The 19,045-nt window shown below is 40.3% G+C and overlaps 1 protein-coding gene across 1 annotated transcript in view; it reads right to left on the bottom strand.

Moving 5' to 3' along the window:
* GLDC (glycine decarboxylase) overlaps window positions 1–19,045 on the bottom strand; it is a 150,091-nt gene that overhangs the window by 72,053 nt on the left and 58,993 nt on the right. Inside the window, exons 2-5 of the mRNA XM_032477700.1 lie at window positions 4,153–4,318; window positions 1,513–1,685; window positions 921–1,411; window positions 323–401 (exon numbers count right to left, since the gene is read on the bottom strand). Coding sequence (XP_032333591.1) covers window positions 323–401; window positions 921–1,175 — 334 coding nt within the window. The 5' untranslated portion in view covers window positions 1,176–1,411; window positions 1,513–1,685; window positions 4,153–4,318. The remainder of the gene's footprint in view (window positions 1–322; window positions 402–920; window positions 1,412–1,512; window positions 1,686–4,152; window positions 4,319–19,045) is intronic.

The following is a 19,045-nucleotide window of genomic DNA, read 5'->3' as shown; positions in this document are numbered from 1 at the left end:
TGATGACACCTCTCAATTCAAAGGATGGGAAAACCTTGGCCCCCAACAGGTGCCTGGAAAGCTGGGGATCCTCCACACATGTCTGTGCACTGACTTCCCCCAGGAAGTTTGCTGGCTCCTCCGGAGTCCTGAGATAAAGAACGGACTGCTCGGGGAACAAAACATTACACTCTCTCCCGCCCACTGCGGTACTCGCCGCTGTTGTATTCTAATAAATATATTCTCCGTCCTGAGCAATTCTAACCCACAGCTGGACTTTCAGAGACCACAGAAGACAAACAGGCCAGAGCAAGCGAGGTCTAAAGACCTCCCGGCCACTTACAGACAGGGTCATCCATTTTCAAGGGTCTTTTCAAGCGGATACTGGCAGGAACGGTCTTCTCGATCAGTTCATCAACGCTCTAAAATTAAAACGCAAGCCGGTGAACACTAAAGACAGAGGAAAGTGCTTCTGAGTTAAAAGAGACACCTCTGTTTTACATCTACAAAGGCTTGTGGGAACCTCATTTAAATTGTCTAATTAGGATTATTTAAAAAAAAAAAAAACTTTAAACAAACCAAAAATCAGTTGGAGGGGAAAAAAAATGAATCGGGGTAGTTATTTGGCTCGGTTGGATTTCGGTCGGCAACCGGAGATAATCGGATAAATCAGGAGGTCCTTCTCTTGCAAAGTTAGAACTCATCAGAAGGGCGACTTAGGTTTAAAAAGACACGGTTTTGAGGGGCGAAGGGCGGGTGGAGGCGAAAGGCTGGAGCAGCCGGACCGAGCGCGTCGGCTCGCTTCCACACCAGGGCCCCGGACCACAGTGTGAGTCCCACGCGGAGCGAAGCAGGGCTCCTGGCGGGGGCCTGGAGGCCGCGCGGACAGAAACCAAGGCGGGACGGGGTGAGGCCCGGGAAGGCAGGGTTGGGGTCCTTACCTCCAGCCCTAGGGTCTGTAGCATCTCCCTCTGGTCTTTGTCCCCGGGGCCGATATGCCTCCGAGCGAAGTCGTCGTGTCTGGGCAGGAGGCGCTCGAGAAGGCGCGAGGCCCCAGCCCCGCCGCTGTCCCCGCTGCCGCTACTGCTGTCACGGCCCCGCGGCGCCCAAAGAGGCCCCGCGCCTCCAGCCAAGCGGCGGCCGCCCCCGACTCCACAGCCCAGACGCAGCCCCCAGGCCCTGGCGCACGTCTGCATGGCCGTGGTCACCGTCCCCTGCCCGGGCCCGCGAGGGTCAGCCACGCTTTCAGTCCCTTTTCTGGTCGCGGCCCCCTGGGTGGCAGCTGCCCCAGGGTGGCTGGAGTCTCTTCCCGCTGGAAAACGGAGAGACAGATGGATGTTCGGGGCAATGAATGGGTGCGGCTCCGAGCCAGGACACCAGCGGAAAGTTATTGCTCCACAAGAGGCACCTGCTCCGCACTTTAAGCGTCATCCTGGGGGTGGGCAGTGGGATAGGGCCAGCAAACGTTCGGCCAATGGGAGTGGACGGAAGGGCGGGGGCGGGGCAGACCCCGCCCCCGCCCCCTCTCCCTACCCTCTTCTCAGGCCCTCCGCGAAGTCCTGCTGCTCCTGGCCCAGAGCCTGCCATCCTCAGTCACTCCTACTCAGTCTCCGGTTGATGTGGAGGTTGGGGCTCTCCATGAGCCCGATGTCAGAGACATCAGACGGAACTCCGCCTGGCAGATTCAGCTGAGATAGAAGGAGATTCTGACAGGGAAGCCAGACTCACAGTTAGTCTCCATTAATTTTAGAGTATCTTCCCCCTGTCACATCTTATGGAAGCCAATATGGGCAGATGAGAGTTCTTACAGAGTTGTAGGATCCTGGCCAACTTACCCAACCTCTGAGCTTCAGTTTTCACATCTCAGAGCTGGATAGGATTTAAAGAGAGATGATACACTCAAAGCACTATCATATTACTAGCCTTGAGCTAACTCTCTCCCCACACCCCTGTCTCCCTCCACCTCCTCTCCCCCTATGTGTGTGTGTGTGTGTGTGTGTGTGTGTGTGTGTGTGTGTGTATGTGTGTTATAAAAATGCAAAAGATACAAAGGTATACATTTTGCACTGTCATCTTAGTTGGAAAATTATTTACACCTGGATATTTTGTAAATCTAATCTATCTCCTGAGATTTTTATCAAGAATGAACTTTCAAAATTCCACTGTCCTAAAATGATGAAGAAAGGACAGAAGTCATCAGAACACTAGCAGTACTAAGACTAGGGAAAAATAGAACCTGTCTTCTTCCTCCTCTAAGCTTCCTCCTTCAATTATCTTCTGCACACTCTGGGTCCTGTAGCTGACAGGCATAGAGACTGGGCAGAGAGGCAAGAAAGTGGAAAACAAAGAACAGTAGGCAAAATATGTGTGTTGTGTTGTGGGGCGGGGCAGGGGTGGGTGGTAGTGAATAGTGAGCTAGAAATGCTGGACTGAATGTCTCCGAACAGTTTTTCATCCACTTGGAATTGACATTACAGCCTTCATAAAAGCTGAGAGTTATCTTCAGTGCTAGATGCCATGGGGGAAGAGGGGAGCAATGTGCATTTATCCCCATTCCTGATGATTCTCTTTCTATGTATCACAGGGACTGGAAGCCAGAGAACTCTAATTCCCAGATTGGTTTCAGGGTTCTGAGTGTTTTCCAGTCTTCTGTCAATGAGATACACTTGTATGAGAATTAGAAAATGGAATAAAAGTTAGAGACTATTTTCTTGCTTCTCTGACAGCAGCAGACAGATGCATGGATGGCAGCAAACACGAAGTGCTTCCTTAGTTGCCACCTACATTGGCACAGCAAGGCAGCTGTGTCTGTCAATAGAAATGTCCTGTGGTTTTCCAACCTAGGAGGCAGTAGCAATTTCTTGCTGTCCTGGACTAGAGCTTCAGTGGTTGACCTGAAGATAGTGGTGTTCTATCTACCCTGTCTCTTGCTCTTCCATTCCTTCCAATGGTTTTATTTGCACCTATTCCTGACACATTAATTCTGCTCTGCTTGAAATATTTTTAGGGTTTTGTTTGTTTTCCTAAATAAACCTTAATAAAGACTGTATCTGAGGCCAAAGTAGCTTTAAGATAGTCTTAAAGCTTAAAGGGATTGGCTGACTCAGTTCTGCTTGAAGTCAATGATAGCATTATCAGTAGTGGAGAATGATAAGTCTTAAGCATGGAAAGGAAAGAGTTACTTAAATTATCAGTGGGGAATAGAATGCCAATTGAAGACAGTCATTGCTAGACCAAACAGTTGCTAAATTAAACTACTCTGGTGGGAATTATGTCTACAAGGACTATAGAGAATGCTAGTGGCTTCTGAATGCCCTGGAGAGTTTACACAATAAAATGACAGCTCAGAGAAAGAGCATCAGCACTCTAAGAAAATCTCTTAACTTCTGTAGCTGCAGGGAGAAGGTATTTACAAGTCAGACTCAATGTCTGATCCTGCTGATTGCCAAATTATCATACATACTGAATTCATAGCCTTATTAGGACTCATATGTGAGTTTGAAATTAATTAAAAACTCTAAGACTAGAATGGGGACATTTTAGTAGTTTGAGTTGAATTTGATTATCTTGACTCCCCAAATCTCACTGAGTCCCCCTTGTCCAGATAAAGCAGTCCCTCCTATCCTCTCTGAGATGCTGGCCATCCCTTGCTTGAAGATCCTGTAATGGCTTCAATAAAGCATTAACCTTGCAAGGGTATGTCAACGCTTCTTTACCTCTAGATCTACAGCCAGAGTCAGATGTCAGCATACCTCAAGAAGATGAATAAGATGTCTGACACCAAAGGAGAAGTGTACACAAGGAGATAATTGCATGATATTGCTAATGTACATGGCACTGGAGGATTTCCGTGTAGGAGTGTGTTCTAGACCAAGGAAGATGGAATATAATATGGAAATTATCAATATGTTTGCAGCACCAGAGATTCTGGATTCAGTGTATCAACTCAGTCAGTCAGGAGTGGATCTAAGTGTTTGCTGAGTTGTTTGAATGAAACCAGACTCAACAATGCCTTCATTAAATTAGATTAAGATACTAGAACTTTCTTGGTTTAATAGAAAATAAAGGATCCAAAGACTTAGTGAGATAAGAATGTTGGATTCATCATGTGCAACGTACTCCTCAACCCTTTCAGTGTATCCCTCAGTAAGACACAGAGGACAATGGCTTTACCTAAAGAAATCCATTGGTTCAAGAGGAGCAGCATTATTCTTGAAAAGCTCTGTACTTTCTGTTTCTGCATGTGTAAGATGATGGTGGAAGATGCCACTGTTGAAATGGGCTCCCTGATTTCAATGTTAATGATGGAATCCCAAAGTGGCAGAGGCCAGTAACAGCACTAGAAAAGAGAAAAGTCAGCAAGGTTACTGTAATGGGCAGCAGAGTTAGAGATATAATCAGGTTTGATCTTCAGAGATCTTTGGTGCTCACTAATTAATGAGCAGCCTATGTAGATCTTACATAATCTGGTAAACTAAAATTTGATATATTACCCAAATGGAGAGACCCAGTTTCTCAATCAGTTCTCTTACTTTAGCAGGTTCATAGACCCAGAGCATCTCAGATGATGGGGACCTTAAGAAAGAATCCTTAAGAAAAGATGTTATGACCCTGCTATACACTATAAATCTTCCTCCTAAACTACCCCCAAGATACTTGGTAGCCATTTACCAAGTATGATGGTTAATCTTAAGTCTCAATTTGCCTGGGCCACAGTGCCCAGATATGTGGTCAAACATTATTCTGGATGACTCTGTTGGAATGCCTTTGGATGAGATTAACAATTAAATCAATTGACTTTAAGTACTGCCTGTCATAAGGTGGGCGAACCTCATCTAATCAGTGGAAGGTCTGAACAGAACACAAGACTGATCTCCCCTGAGCAGGGGGCAATTCTGTAATAGACAGCCTTTGGACTTGAACTGCAACATTGGCTCTACCCTGATAGCCTTTGGACTTGAACTACGGCATTGGCTCTTCTCTGAGTCTCCAGCCTGCTAGACTGCTAGCGCAAATTTTGAACTCACCAGCCTTTATAATCTCATGAGCCAATACCTTAAAATCTCTTTCAATATATATACATATACTATTGATTCTGTTTCTCTGGAGAACCCTGATGAATATACCAAGGAAAGGAAAACACCCAGAATTTGGGTGGATTACTAGAGCTTTGTTCTAAGATAATGTTAAACTCTGAAGATCCAAAACAAACCACTCTGGTCCATGAATCACAGTGGGATGCTATGAAAGTTAGATTATAAATGAATATTTGGGATTCCCGGTTTCAGTTCCAATCTATAAAGAGCATGGAAGTCATCCCTCCTGTCCTTACAACTAGAAAAAGGTGGACAAACTAAAAATCAATGACTTTTGGACAGATCTGAAAACTGACATTTCAGGGCACAATACCACGTGGAAATCTGATGAGACAGGCTCATACAAAGAGACACAGCCAAGACTTGATTACCTGGAGCAGAAGCCACTGGAGCCCTAAACTGGTAGGAACATGTAATGGTAATTATGATGAATTTCTGGATGCTGAATACAGATGAATTTAAAAGGGAAAAACTCCTGGGAACTACAGTCTTAGTGGGGCTGTCACACTTTCTTGGGTCTTACCTCCAGGAGACCCATTACAGTTAGGATGAAGATCCAAGAAATATCTCCTCATAGCACTGGTAGGGGAAGAAAATGAGTAACCACTGAAATATGCCCAGAGCCTTGTTTATAACAAGGATCTACTTTCTAAAAGAAAGGACTTTACCAGAGTTTTCTTTCAGCCAGAGAATGGAATTCCTCCTACCGCAGCCCCCCTCCAGCCTTCTTGTCTCATATAATGAGGGGAAAAAAAACTAGTCAACAGGATTTAATGTTTCAAGAAAATAGACTGGGAACTCTGCAGCCAGGCTCAGGAGTGGGAGTGAAGGGGCTATATCACTGGAGAAACACGTGGAAGTTCACAGCTCAAGACACAGGTTCACAAAAACACTAATATTTAATTAGAATATTAGAAAACACTTCCTCTCCCCTACAACACACCACCACATAAACAGGGATCCAATAAAAACAACTCAGTGAGCTACAAGACACAGATTCTCTCTGAGGAAAAGTGTGTAGGGAATTCCAGAAGCAACAAGGGAGACAAAAATGAGGACACTAGAAAAAAATTGAAGCCTCTGGCACCTTTAGCTACAGCCAACATGAAACATATTGCCCAGCCCTTGCCAAATAAACATAAATCCTGATACTAAAGCCCTATTTACCTCAGTTCCTAATACTCAATACATCACACTGGGCTTTAAACAAAAAATTACAAGGCATGCAAAAAGTCAAGAAAAAAAAGCTCTGAGCAGACAAATCTTCAGAACCAAATACACATATGATACAGATGTTGGAATGATCCTACCAGGAATTTAAAAGAACTAATAAATATGTTAAAAGTTCTTATAGAAAAAGTAGACAATATATAAGAACAAATGGTCAATGTAAGCAGAGATGGAAACTCAAAAAAATAATTAAAAGGAAAGGAAAGAAATCAAAACACTGTAACAGAAATGAAGAATGCCTTCTAGGTGATGATGAGTAGACTTGACCCAGCTGAGGAAAGAATTAGCACAGTTGAATACAGGTCAAAAGAACTTTTTTCCAAATTGAAATGCAAAAGAAGAAATCAGAATGAAAAAAACAGAAACAAAAAAACCAGACCCAAACATCCAAAAACCGTAGGACAGTTTTAAAATGTGATATATATGCATAACCGGAATACTGGAAGGAGAAAGGAGCAGAAGAAATCTTTAAGGTAATAATAACTGAAAACTTTCAAAAATTAAAAGAGACACCAAACTATACAGGCCCAGGAAGATCACAGAATACTAAGAAAGAGAAATATACCACCACCACTTAGGTATATCATATTTAAAAGCTAGAGGAAGAAATACCTCACCTATACAGGAACAAGGGCAAGAGTGACAGCCAATTTCTTGTTTTAAAAAAAAGTTTGCAAGTAATACAAGAGTGCAGTGAAATATTTAAATGATTAAAGAAAAAACCACCAGCCTAGAATTCTAGATAGGAAAATTATCATTCAAAACTGAAAGATAAATAAAGACTTTCTCAGACAAAAATTGAGGAAACTCATAGCCAGCAGACATTATCTATAGTTTTGCTCTTTCCATTGTTCCTTCTTCCTTCCTAATGTTCCAAGACTGCTTCTTTTATCATTTTTGTTTTGTTAAGGGAATTTCCTTCAGTCATTTTTTTTTTAAAGGCTGGCATCTAATTCTCTTAGTTTTCTTCCTCTTGTTTGGTTGTAATTGCAATGCTGTTCTGGTCTGCCCCACATGGGTGCTACCCAGAAGCCAATCTGAAACCTGGGCAGTAGTCCACACATAGCTCAGTTTACTGTGTTGGTTATGGTTAATATCATGGATGGTCCACTCGAACGTCTTCCCAGGACTTCATACACAGATTTAAAGAATACTGCTTTCATGACCAAGTGGGGTTCATCCCAGGGACACAAGGCTAGTTCAACATACGCAAATCAATCAGTGTAATACATCACATCAACAAGAGAAAGGACAAAAACCACATGATCATCTCAATTGATGCAGAAAAAGCATTTGATAAAATTCAACACCCATTTATGATAAAAACTCTCTGCCAAAGTGGGTATAGAGGGAACATATCTCAACATAATAAAAGCTATATATGACAAACCTACAGCCAGCATAGTACTCAACGGTGAAAAACTCAAAAGCTTCCCACTAAAATCTGGGACAAGACAAGGATGCCCACTATCACCACTCCTATTCAACATAGTCCTGGAAGTCCTAGCCACAGCAGTCAGGCAAGAGAAAGAAATAAAAGGGATCCAAATTGGAAAAGAAGAGGTAAAAGTGTCATTATATGCTGATGACATGTTACTATATATAGAAAACCCTAAAAGGTCCACACAAAAGCTACTAGAGCTGATTGAAGAATTCAGCAAGGTAGCAGGTTACAAAATTAACGTTCAAAAATCAGTTGCATTTCTTTACACTAACGATAAATCAACAGAAGAAAGTAAAGAAACAATCCCCTTTAAAATAGCACCCAAAGTAATAAAATATCTGGGAATAAATCTAACCAAGGAGGTGAAAGAATTATACACAGAAAACTATAAACCACTGATGAAGGAAATTAAAGAAGACTTTGAAAAATGAAAAGATATCCCATGCTCTTGGATTGGAAGAATCAATATTGTTAAAATGGTCACACTGCTCAAGGCAATCTACAGATTTAATGCAATCCCTATCCAATTACCCAGGACATATTTCACAGAACTAGAAAAAATCATAATAAAATTCATATGGAACCATCAAAGACCTAGAATTGCCAAAGCATTACTGAAGAGAAAGAAAGAGGCTGGAGGAATAACTCTCCCAGACTTCAGACAATACTATAGAGCTACAGTCATCAAGACAGCATGGTATTGGTACCAAAACAGACATATAGACCAATGGAACAGAATAGAGAGCCCAGAAATGAACCCACAAACTTTTGGTCAACTCATCTTTGACAAAGGAGGCAAGAATATACATTGGAATAAAGACAGTCTCTTCAGCAAATGGTGTTGGGAAAACTGGACAGCAGCATGTAAAACAATGAAGCTAGAACACTCCCTTACACCATATACAAAAATCAACTCAAAATGGATTAAAGAGTTAAACATAAGACAAGATACAATAAACCTCCTAGAGGAAAACATAGGCAAAACATTATCTGACATGCATTTAAAAAATTTTCTCCTAGAAGAAATAAAAGCAAGAATAAACAAATGGGACCTAATGAAACTTACAAGCTTCTGCACAGCAAAGGAAACCAGAAATAAAACAAGAAGAAAACCTACGGAATGGGAGAAAATTTTTGCAAGTGAAACCGACAAAGGCTTGATCTCCAGAATATATAAGCAGCTCATATGACTCAATGAGAAAAAAATAAACCACCCAATCCAAAAATGGGCAGAAGACCTAAACAAGCAATTCCAAGGAAGACATACAAATGATCAAAAAGCACATGAAAAAATGCTCAATATCACTAATTATCAGAGAAATGCAAATCAAAACTACAATGAGGTATCACGTCACACCAGTCAGAATGGCCATCATTCAAAAATCCACAAATGACAAATGCTGGAGAGGCTGTGGAGAAAAGGGAACCCTCCTACACTGCTGGTGGGAATGCAGTTTGGTGCAGCCACTATGGAAAACAGTGTGGAGATTCCTCAAAAGACTAGGAATAGACTTACCATGTGACCCAGGAATCCCACTCCTGGGCTTGTATCCAGAAGGAAATCTACTTCAGGATGACACCTGCACCCCAATGTTCATAGCAGCACTATTTACAATAGCCAAAACATGGAAACAGCCTAAATGTCCATCAACAGGTGACTGGATAAAGAAGATGTGGTATATTTATACAATGGAATACTACTCAGCCATAAAAACCGACAACATAATGCCATTTGCAGCAACATGGATGCTCCTGGAGAATGTCATTCTAAGTGAAGTAAGCCACAAAGAGAAAGAAAAATACCATATGAGATCGCTCATATGTGGAATCTAAAAAACAAAAACAAAAACAAAAACAAACAAACAAAAACAAAGCGTAAATAAAGGACAGAAATAGACTCACAGAGAGAGAATACAGACTTGTGGTTGCCAGGGGGGTGGAGGGTGGGAAGGGATAGACTGGGATTTCAAAATTGTAGAATAGATAAACAAGATTACACTGTATAGCACAGGGAAATACACACAAAATGTTATGATAACTCAGAGAGAAAAAAATGTGACAATGAGTGTGTATATGTCCATGAATGACTGAAAAATTGTGCTGAACACTGGAATTTGACACAACATTGTAAAATGATTATAAATCAATAAAATATGTTAAAAAAAATAAAAAAATAAAATAAAATGTACAATGCAAAAAAAAAAAAAAAAGAATACTGCTTTCTAGTTCTCTTTCCTAAATCTCACCTAGTCAGTGTTGGGAAGGAGCAGCAAGCTGCCTTTTTGCAGCTGTTCACTTAGTGTGTACTGCAGCAGTGGTCAAAAGTGCACCCCCTCACGGTCTCTGCAGTGCCAGTTGAGGGGAAAGCTGCCTCTGCTTATGTTAGTGCAGGCCGGGCATGGGTAACAGGGCTCCATCCCACAGTCTTGGCCAGAAATAGTGACAATGGGGATGGACGTGGCTTTTTACATGGTGTTTACCAGGAGTACGATGGGTTTTGTCCTGTAGAGTTACCCTTTTCCCATTCCTATGGCTAGGGAGCACAGGCTTCTCTTGCACTGTGACCTGGATACACAGGAGGCAAAATAAAACCTCAGGAAGCTCTCTGATGGGCCATTTTCCCCAAAGTGCCTAGCCAGGTCACCTTCTTTTCCCCAACTTTCAGAGTCTTATGATAGGTGCTTTATGTATTTCAACCAAGGATGTTAGTTATAATTAGCAGGAGAAATAGGTAAAGCACATCTACTCCATTTTACCAGAAGCATAAGTCTGATTCTTTTAACTCTTCTGCTTGATCTGTGCAGAAGACATAATTTTAAAGATTGATAATGGATTATCAAAATTTATTCAGGTAGGGATTCCAATTAGAGCTGCTTTTACTAATTACAAGAGCAGATTAACATAGCCCCTTGCAACTGGTGTACTGCTATTCATCGGGGCAGACTCTTTTATCTCTACACCAATTAGTAAAGACCACCAAAAGCACTTTACTTCACCTGTCAGCAGCAGCAGTACACTTGCTTCTCTTCCCACAAGGCTATGTCAGCTCCTCAATTTTCTGTCATGCTCTAATCTGCCAGGACTTTGATTGCCTCGCACTTTCATAGGACATGTGTTTGAAGGACCTGGTGAGCAGCATATAGCAAATTCATTTGATGCCTTGGTAAGATGCATGCCAGAAAGTGAGAGATAAACCTCAAGAAAATTCAGGAATCCACTCCCTCAGTAAAGTTCTGGGGCTCCAATGGTCTTAGTCCTCTTGGGCTATCTGCTTCAAAATGAAAGATAATTTTGTGCAACTTATACCCCTGACTACTAAGAGAGTGGCACAATGCTTGGTGCCACTTTGGTGCCTCTTTGGATTTTGGAGGCAGCATGTGCCACATTTCTGTATACGTCTCCAACTCTTACCCATAAGGTTGACAGTTTTGAGTAGAGTCAAAGAAAAAGGAAATACAAGCTGGTCTAACTCTGACTCATGACCCAGTAAATCCAATGCTGGTCTGTCTGTGGCACATAGGGATACTACATGGAGCCTTTAGTAAGCACTAATGATCATAAAGTAGACCCATAGGCTTTGAAGCAAAATCATGCCATTTTCTGCAACTAAATGCTTCTTTTTTTTTAGAAACAGCTCCTAGGCTACAAAAATGAACATCTTACAATAATTACTAATTGATGGTATGATCTATGATGCCCACCATGAAGTGGATGTTATATGACACACCAATATTTAAAGCTGGGAATGCCCAGCAGCACTCCTTCATTAAGTGGAAGTAGTATCCATTCCATCCTCCAGTGGGAGATGGGCTAAAGCATGATATTTCATGACACCTTCATGATATTTTACACCAACCAAAGGAAACTGCTACAAAACTATAATATAATCCCACTCAGGGATTGCCTTGAAGGACCACATGAAAGAGAAATCCTCCAAATGGGCAAAACTTGAAATAGTTCATTTGGAAAGAGAGATGTCCAGAGATAAAGATCTCACTGACTCTGCGACAGTGGTTAATGGTTTGTGGATAATGGTTTGTTGCATAACAAGACCAGAGGATCAGTGATAAGGAGAGATGCATGTGGTTGGACCTCTCAGAACCGCACAGAATTAGAAGATGTTAGCATTCCATGTAAACATTCACCAAAGAGCACCAACTGCAGGCGAGGCCACCAATAATCAAGTAGACAAACAACTGATTCTGTATGTCAGCCAGAATCATCCCTCAACCACTCCAGTAACTGCACAATGAGCTCATGTTGAAAATGGCCACACAGTTAAATATGGGTTTAACATTAAGGGAATACCCTCATTCCAGAGTTTTGGGCTCCGTTGGTTTAGAGAACTTAGTCCCAAAGAAAGAAATGTTCTTCCAGAAAGTAACAATGATGCCATTGAAATGGAAGTTAAGACTGCCACCGGGACATCTGGGGTTCTTTATGCCACTGAATCCACAAGCAAAGAAGGGGATTACTTTACTAGCTGGGGCAACTGATGCCAATTATAAATGGAAAACATGTTTATTGCTTCACCCTGGGAATAAGGAGTCTATCTAGAATTCAGGGTATTTTCTAAAGCACCCCTTAGTACTTCCATGTTCAGTAGTACAATGTAATGGAAAATTACATTAACCCAACTGAGGCAGGGCCAGTAAGAGCTCAGGCCCTTCAGAAATGGAGGTTTGGGTCACCTACTACTGGTAGAGAACTGTAACCAGCCAAGGTGCTGGCTGAGAAAATAGAAACCATAGGTAATGGATGAAGGAGGTTATAAATATGTTATAGTCTGATGACCAGTTGCAGAAACAAGGATAAAGTTCCTATATATGCTTTTCCATGTTTTTTTTATGTATATACCTTATCAACCTATTTTTTCCCTTCCCCTTTCCATATTATTTAATATAAAGTATGTTCATGGTAGTTATCAAAGGGAAATTATTTTTTATCAAAGGGAAATTATGACTGAATTAGAAATATCACTCAGAAATAGTACAGTGACTGATGAGACTTTTGCTATCCTCTTCTAGGGGAAAAGGTGGCCATGCTTTTCTTTGTACAAGGGATAGCTGCATAAAATTAGAAGGAAGCATGCTATTTCGCTATTGTTGTTTGCTTAAATATAGATACAAAGTGCTGTATGGTTGCTGAGTGGCCAAAGAGAAAGACTGTGCTTTTTTTTTTTTTTTCTTTTTCTTTTTTTATCCAAGATGCATTCCCACTCCCTTCTAAGCTCTTCTATATATCACAAATTCTGGCATTTTGGAACTATATTTCTCAGACTCCAATGTCTACAGGATCATGGATGCAATTTATAGTCAACCATAAGATACATTCATGCAATATCTGTAAGGCAGAAGAGAGGCGGAAGCCATGTCTTTCTTCCCCTGGTGGAGTGGGCAGGTGTGTGGGATGAGGCAGATGGGAAGTGCTGTAATGACCACAGGCATCCCACTGTTAGTCATTTGCTTCTGTGCAACAAAGCAGTGATGACAGCTGGTGGCTAGTTCCTGTGATTTCCTGATCTGTGTGGCAGACACAACTTACCGATTTGTAGGACCATAGCAATGGAGCAAACCTGGAAGCCAGTGGCAGCTTCTCCTGACTATCTCTTCTTCAGGGTTGTAAACACTTGATTCTCTGCTTGAAAGGCTCAGAGTGATTTCTGTTTTCCTGGTTAAAGCCTGATGGATATACTCTCTCAGGCAAGCCAGCACACTTACAGTTCATTATAGCCATGATTTGTGGAAGTAATTTCTTGGGGCTGTTTCTGCATAGGTTTCAAAATCCTGTCTGCAGGGTTGCTTTGAACTCTTTGAAGTCAAACAGCTCTGAGAGTCTTTAGGTTGAGATCTTACACATTTAGAAATCTAAAAGAAAGTAGCCTAACTTTACCATGGAGTCAAGTGACATGAGTTTCTCAGGAAAATACATATATAATTTTCATTTACCTATCCCACCTCAGTAGAGACTGTCACACATTTACGTCTAGAAGAAAATCTCTAATGTTGATTTAAGTTGGTGCTCTTTTGTGTAGTTGCTTCCTTGAACTCAGTTTTAGAAGATGTGTAAATATGATGTATGTGGAGCATTCCTATGAAACACGTAAGTTCAGTCAAAAGAGTCAACATCACAAATGTTGCATTCATAATAGCAAAACAATGATAAAATACATAGGAATAATCTTATTCAAGATTCTAAATATTCAGGATTTATATTATAAAAAACATAAAATTTACTAAGAGACATTAAACAAAATTTTAATGAATAATGAGACAATTCCGTAAGGAAAAGTTAAATATAGTAAAAATACATGCTAAGTCCTAATGAAAATCCAATAGTAATTTTTGGAACTTTACCAATAGGTCTAAACTTTGTTTAAAATAATAAATAAGAATTGTTAGGACTCTTTAACATAAAGAATAATGAGGATAGAACTTTAAAAATTACAACAATGTAAGGGGGAGGGTATAGCTCAAGTGGTAGAGTGCATGCTTAACATGAACAAGGACCTGGGTTCAATCTCCAGTACCTCCTCCAAAGATAAATAAATCAAATTACCTCTACCACACATACACACACATATTACAATGTGATATACACAAGAATCCTGATTCAATTCTGGTTCAAAACACTAGCTACAAAAAACAAGACTAGAAAAAACGAAAAAGACTAGATATTACATGACATTAAGGAATTTTTGTTAATTATCTTAGGCGTGATAGTGGTTGTGTAGGACAGTGTTCATATGCTTAGGATATGTCTACGAAGTATTTAGGAAGAGAGATTATGATATCTGCAACTAAATATGAAGTGGTACAGAAATGTAAAAGATAATCATATAAAGCAAATATGGCAATGGCTGTTGAATCAAGGAAATGATATGTGTTCATTATATATAATTCTTTAATTTTTCTTTCTTTTTGAAACTTGTCACTATAAAGCAGAAAAAAAAGCAGTGAGACACAACATTCAGATGAATGGAACAAAAATTTCAATGTATATCTTAATATTTGTAAAAAATTAATACATAAAAAAAGAAGAATTAGGAAAAATGCTCAAGGTAGAGTTTCACATCACATCAAACTAAGTTCCAGTTAAATAAAAGAAATATAAAAATATAGCTATACATACAAAAAGAATACATAGATGAATACTCTGGTAGGGAAACAGACTTACACATGTTAAACTAATGAACAAAAGTAAGCAGCTATGTAATATTAATAACTAATAGCTCTATGATATTCTAACATATAATTCATTTGGCCATTTTCCTATCTATAGCTCCGCATCTCTCCCCCAAGTTCTTCAGCTCCAGCTACTCTGGACTTGCTGTTCTCTCTGCCTGGAATATTCTTCCCCTGAGTTCATTCAGCTTAAATATCACATCATCAAAGAGACCTGTCCTTGCCATCTGATCTGAAATGGCACTAAAATAAATCACGCTATATCCTTCTCACTTTACTGTTCTTTATCACACTTATATGTTTACCTGACACGATCTTGTATGTTTATTTTCCAGCTCTCTCCCTTACTATACTCTAAGTTCCAACAGGTCAGCAACAAATGCCTTTTCACTGTTGTATCCCCAGTGCTTAGAACGCTGCCTGGCTCCTAGTATGTGTTCAATATAATACATTAAATTGAATTGTATTATATTATATCATTCAATATAAATTCTGGCAATCAACTTTAGATTAATTTAGATAGAGAATCTAAAACAATCCATGTAACCTAATTTAAATAGAGAGGAAGTGATATTTAAGCTGGAATGTGAATATCAAATCAGATGACAAATAGAGGGAAAGGCATTTTCCAGGCAGAAAGAGCAACATGGAGAAAGGTCCAAAAAGAGGAAAGAACAAAATGAACATAAATACAAAATAGAAATAGACTCATAGAAATGGTTGCCAGGGGGAGGGGGGGTGGGAAGGGACAGACTAGGAGTATGAAATTTGTAGATACTGACAGGTATACATAGAATATATAAACAAGATTATACTGTATAGCACAGGGGAATGTATACAAGATCTTGTGGTAGCTCATGGTGAAAAAGTATGCGACAATGAATATATGTATGTTGATGTATAACTGAAAAATTGTGTCTATACTGGAAATTGACACAACATTGGAAACTGACTGTAACTCAATAAAATAAAATTGAAAAAAAAAAAAGAGGGAAGAACAGCCATAAATAAGCAGCTAAAAGACTGATATGCCTGGAACATAGCTGGGGAGGTCGGGGGAAAGAGTAGGAAAAGTCACTTCAAATGGTACAGAACTGGGGGGGGAGGTAATAGCTCAGAGGTACAGCACATGCTTAGTATGCACAAGGTCGTGGGTTCAACCTCCAGTACCTCCACTTAAAAAATAATAATAATAAACTGCTACAGAACTTTAAAAGTTGATTTATGAGCAAAGGATTTATTCAAGTTCCTTGGTTTATAGAAGTTACTGAGGTCACAGAATTGACTGTTGGATAATTTGTTTCAGTAGAAACAGTCATTAAACTAGAATGTCAAGTCTTGTAAATAGAAAAGAGCCTTTAATTACTGCAGTAAATACCTAAAGTTCCTACCTGAACCACTCTCCCTGCTTCTGGTAAGAACACAATAGTTTCTTTGGGAAAGCATTTCTCCCACGTTATCAGGCCATATATTTGGATGGGCTGATTCTACTCCAGGTCACAGATATGGGTATGGGAGACAAGTCTTGCGCAAAAAAGTGGTAAATCCCCTCAGCCACATTCATTGATTTCCATTATCATGTTTGCTTATCAAGCTAAGCCAAAGTGAGTCAGCCCAGGGCTCTGAGAGTTGGGGTTGCACATCAGGTAGGATTAGATTCAATGTATACAACAACCTCCCCAGAAGTGGCTTAATCGCACAGAAATGGACAAAGAAAAAGAAATACCCAGGTCTAATGACATCATCTGAGAACCTGGACCCAGCCATACCTGAAAGCAAGATCCTCTTAAACCATGAGCCAAAAACCTCTCTCTTTCTCACTCACTAAAAATATTTCTTACCAAGAATCTCATATATTTTATGACCCTCTAGTATCTTTCAAAATAAATTACATGGTAATGCTTAGACTTGAAGGGTATATATTAACAGGAATTCAGTACTTACATTGGGGAGATAATACAGCTTAGTAGTAAAATACATAAGCTTTGGAGTCTTGTTGTCCTAATTAAAATCCTGCCTCCGCTGCTCACTAGCTTGGTGACCTCAGGTGAATTTAAACCCCAGACTCTTCAACTATAAAGCAGAGATGAAAACAGTACTGGCTCATACAGTTACTGTGAGAATTAAATGAGATATTGCAGGTAGAGTAGTTGATGAAACAGATTTCTATAATATGAGTGATATATTCTAAGAAATGCCTAAGCAATTTTATTTGGCAGTACTTTGTGTGACTGGGCTAGAGGGAAAAGGGTGGGGAGGAAAGAGAAATTTGTCTCTTTTGGGTACTTCTGTGGCTACAGCCACTTTGTGACTGGGAGAAGGAAACCCTGAAAGATGTATAATCCTCACAAAAATGGGAGAGTCAGGAACAGGAGCCCAGTCATGGTCACCTGGTAGATCAATCTGAGAGTATCCATGTAGAAACGGAAAAGGAGTCCATTGCTTGGGCTTGAAGGGTTTAGAGAGAGGCATCTGGGGAAATGCTTGGAAATGTTTCTTTCCCTCCTCTCCACCAAAACCCCTGTGGCTAAGTTCCAGCTCTGCCACTTACCAAAAGTGTATGTTGTAGCAGATCTTAACCTTACTTCACCTCTATCACTCATTAGTAAAATACAGTCATTGTGAGTTGTGAGTAAATGAAATGTTCATGTCCCTTCCCTTCCTCTTCTTGTACTCTCATGGTGTTAATCTTCACAAACCTAAATATTAATCTATGTACTTGCATTACAGTATCCTAACTTTGGTAAATCAATATGACACAAAAGGAACAAGACTCTTTGGTCATTTACTGAATAAAATGCAATGCCTCCCCAAAATCCTACAAGATCTAGATCGGGGCAGGCCACTTACGCCCAGGCCTAAGCACCACTCCTAGAGAACTGAACCATCAGAACAACCCAGCACTGGGGCACCCTGTCATGCAGGTTTCCATAAGAAGATACTTACACACCTTTGAAAACCCAACTGGTTCTACCCTCTCAAAGGAAAATTAGAAGACCACCACCAACAAACATTGCTTAAAAGTACCAGTGCAGCACCCTTTCAACATTAAATAAATGTTGAAAAAATATCAAAAGGAACTCCAATATTATTAGCCTAAGTGGGGTACCACCATGTCTCAGGCAGGCCCTGCCACCAAAGTTTGTAATTGTTCCTGAGAACCAAGGCTGAGCCAAAAGGTACAGGGTGGCTGGTCCCAGCTAACGTGAGTAGCAGCCCAAAAGTTTTAGTTCAGTCAGGACCTTCCTTTAAGCATCGAGGAGCATTTTGCAAACAGTCTTTTGGTGATAGGAAATGATCTGGGAAGCTGGAGAACAATGAGTCTTCACAATGATTCAAGGTGAGGGCTTCAGACAGTGGTCTCAATAGTATCAACAAAAAGAAAGCAATCACGGCAGTAATTTTCGGGATGAGGTGCTGAATCCTTTCTCATTATTACACAGGCCAGAACATTATTTGGGAACCGTATTTTTAATAATTAAAAAATAGATGTATGACAATGAACTTTATGTTTATATCAAGTAACTAACTTTATTCATATGTATTTTATGTCTGCCTTCATAATAATGGAAATGTTTCTATGACATGCTTTTCCTACGTTACTAGGAATTTCTTTTCTTTTCTCTTGGGTCTGATGTGAGGCCAGTCCATTTCACAGTCAATATCCCAAGCAAAAGATGGGAAAGCAGCAACAAAGAGGGTGGAGCATTCTTGGTTCTCATCAGTTTGTGACTCATGGTGCCATTGCTACACCATCCCCATCCCTCCTCTTCCTGGGAAGAACAAGGAGGATGGATGATGTTTCTGCTAGTGGGGCTCTTTTTTTTAAATTGAGATGAAGTTCACAGAACATAAAATTAACTATTTTAAAGTGAACAATTCAGTGGCATTTAGTACACTCACAATGTATACAAACCACACCACCATCTAGTTTCAAAACATTTTTATCATTCCAAAATTTCTCCTTCCCACCTCCCACCAGATCATGGTAACCACCAACCTGCTTTCTGTGCCTGTGCGACTCTGCTTGATCACTTTCTCCCTACGAATCCATGGAGATGTGCAGGTGGTGAGGTCATCTCTCTGGCCTTACAGAGAGACCAGGATGTAAA

This window comes from Camelus ferus, chromosome 4 (genome assembly GCF_009834535.1).
Source record: "Camelus ferus isolate YT-003-E chromosome 4, BCGSAC_Cfer_1.0, whole genome shotgun sequence".
NCBI classification, from domain to species: Eukaryota; Metazoa; Chordata; class Mammalia; order Artiodactyla; family Camelidae; genus Camelus; species Camelus ferus.
Note: the sequence above shows the minus strand (reverse complement) of the source record. Positions and strands in the feature narration are given on the sequence as shown.